Source organism: Calidris pugnax, unplaced genomic scaffold (assembly GCF_001431845.1).
Source record: "Calidris pugnax isolate Ruff unplaced genomic scaffold, ASM143184v1 scaffold479, whole genome shotgun sequence".
NCBI classification, from domain to species: Eukaryota; Metazoa; Chordata; class Aves; order Charadriiformes; family Scolopacidae; genus Calidris; species Calidris pugnax.
The window spans coordinates 90,581-92,440 of NW_015091188.1; the positions used below are offsets into that span (position 1 = coordinate 90,581).

Genomic DNA, 1,860 nt, shown 5'->3' on the forward strand with positions numbered 1-1,860 from the left:
CGGCCTCCCGGATCCGTTCCACCTCCTGCTGGTAGCGGCGCTTGTCGAGGCGGGCGCCCTCCTTGGCCTCCCTCAGCGCACCCTCCAGGGCCTGCACTCGCCCAGCCGTAGCCCGCAGGCGTTTCTCCAGCTTCGGAAGCTCACAACGCAGGTCTGCATTGTCACGGACCAGCTGCGCGGGGGGTCAGCGCCCGCACCCGCCGGGCACCCCACGGCACCCACCCGCACCCACCGGCACCGGGCACCCAACAGTGTCCACCCACACTGGGCACCCAACAGCACCCAATGGCCACCAGGCACTCACCAGCACCCACCGGGCACCCAACAGCACCCACCCGCACCCACCGGCATCGGGCACCCAACGGTGTCCATCCACACTGGGCACCCAACAGCACCCACCGGCCACCCAATGGTGCCCACCGGCACTGGGCACCCAACAGCACCCAATGGCCACCAGCCACCCACCAGCACCCACTGGGCACCCACCAGCACCCACCGGGCACCCAACGGTGCCCACCCACACCCAACAGCACTGGGCACCCAACGATGCCCACCCACACTGGGCACCCAACAGCACACAATGGCCACCAGCCACCCACCGGGCACCCCATGGCACCCACCTACACCCAACAGCACCAGGCACCCAACGGTGCTCACCCACACTGGGTACCCAACAGCACTCAATGGCCAACAGCCACCCACCAGCACCCAGCGGGCACCCAATGGTGCCCACCCACACTGGGCACCCAACAGCACACAATGGCCACCAGCCACCCACCGGGCACCCCATGGCACCCACCTACACCCAACAGCACCAGGCACCCAACGGTGCTCACCCACACTGGGTACCCAACAGCACTCAATGGCCAACAGCCACCCACCAGCACCCAGCGGGCACCCAATGGTGCCCACCCACACTGGGCACCCAACAGCACCGGGCAACCACCAGACACTTGGGCAACCACTGGCACCCAATGGCACCAGGCACCCCATGGCACCCAACAGCACTGGGCACCCAACGATGCCCACCCACAATGGGCACCCAACAGCACCCAATGGCCACCAGGCACTCACCCACACCCAACAGGCGCCCAACGGCACCCACCCACACTGGGCACCCAACAGCACTGGGCAACCACCAGACACTTGGGCAACCACTGGCACCCAATGGCACCAGGCGCCCCATGGCACCCACCGGTGCCCACCCACACCCACCGGCACCGGGCACCCAACGGTGCCCACCCACACTGGGCACCCAACAGCACTCAATGGCCACCAGGCACCCACTGGGCACCCCATGGCACCCACCTGCACCCACCAGGCACCCACACTGGGCACCCAACAGCACCCAATGGCCACCAGGCACTCACCAGCACCCACCGGGCACCCAACGGCACCCACCCGCACCCACCAGCACCGGCCACCCAACAGCACCCACCCACACCCACTGGCACCGGGCACCCAACAATGTCCACCCACACTGGGCACCCAACAGCACTGGGCACCCAACAGCACCCCATGGCCACCAGCCACCCACCGGGCACCCAACGGTGCCCACCCACACCCAACAGCACTGGGCACCCAACAGCACCCAATGGCCACCAGGCACCCACCAGCACCCACCAGGCGCCCAACGGCACCCACCAGCCACCGGGCACCCACCCAAACCCAACCGCACTGGGCACTCAATGGCACTGGGCACCCAACGGCACCCAACGGCCACCAGGCACCCAAGGGCATCCACCGGCCACCAGGCACCCAACAGCACCCACCCCCACACACTGAGCACCCAACAGGTGCCCACCAGCACCCACCGGTACCCATCGGTACCGGGCACCCCTTGCCCCCCCCTTTGCCCCC

The 1,860-nt window shown here is 68.3% G+C and overlaps 1 protein-coding gene across 1 annotated transcript in view; it reads right to left on the reverse strand.

Moving 5' to 3' along the window:
• KIF5A (kinesin family member 5A) overlaps positions 1-1,860 on the reverse strand; it is a gene marked incomplete at its 5' end in the record, with an annotated part of 13,211 nt that overhangs the window by 4,514 nt on the left and 6,837 nt on the right. The window contains one exon of the mRNA XM_014959510.1: positions 5-153. Coding sequence (XP_014814996.1) covers positions 5-153 — 149 coding nt within the window. The remainder of the gene's footprint in view (positions 1-4; positions 154-1,860) is intronic.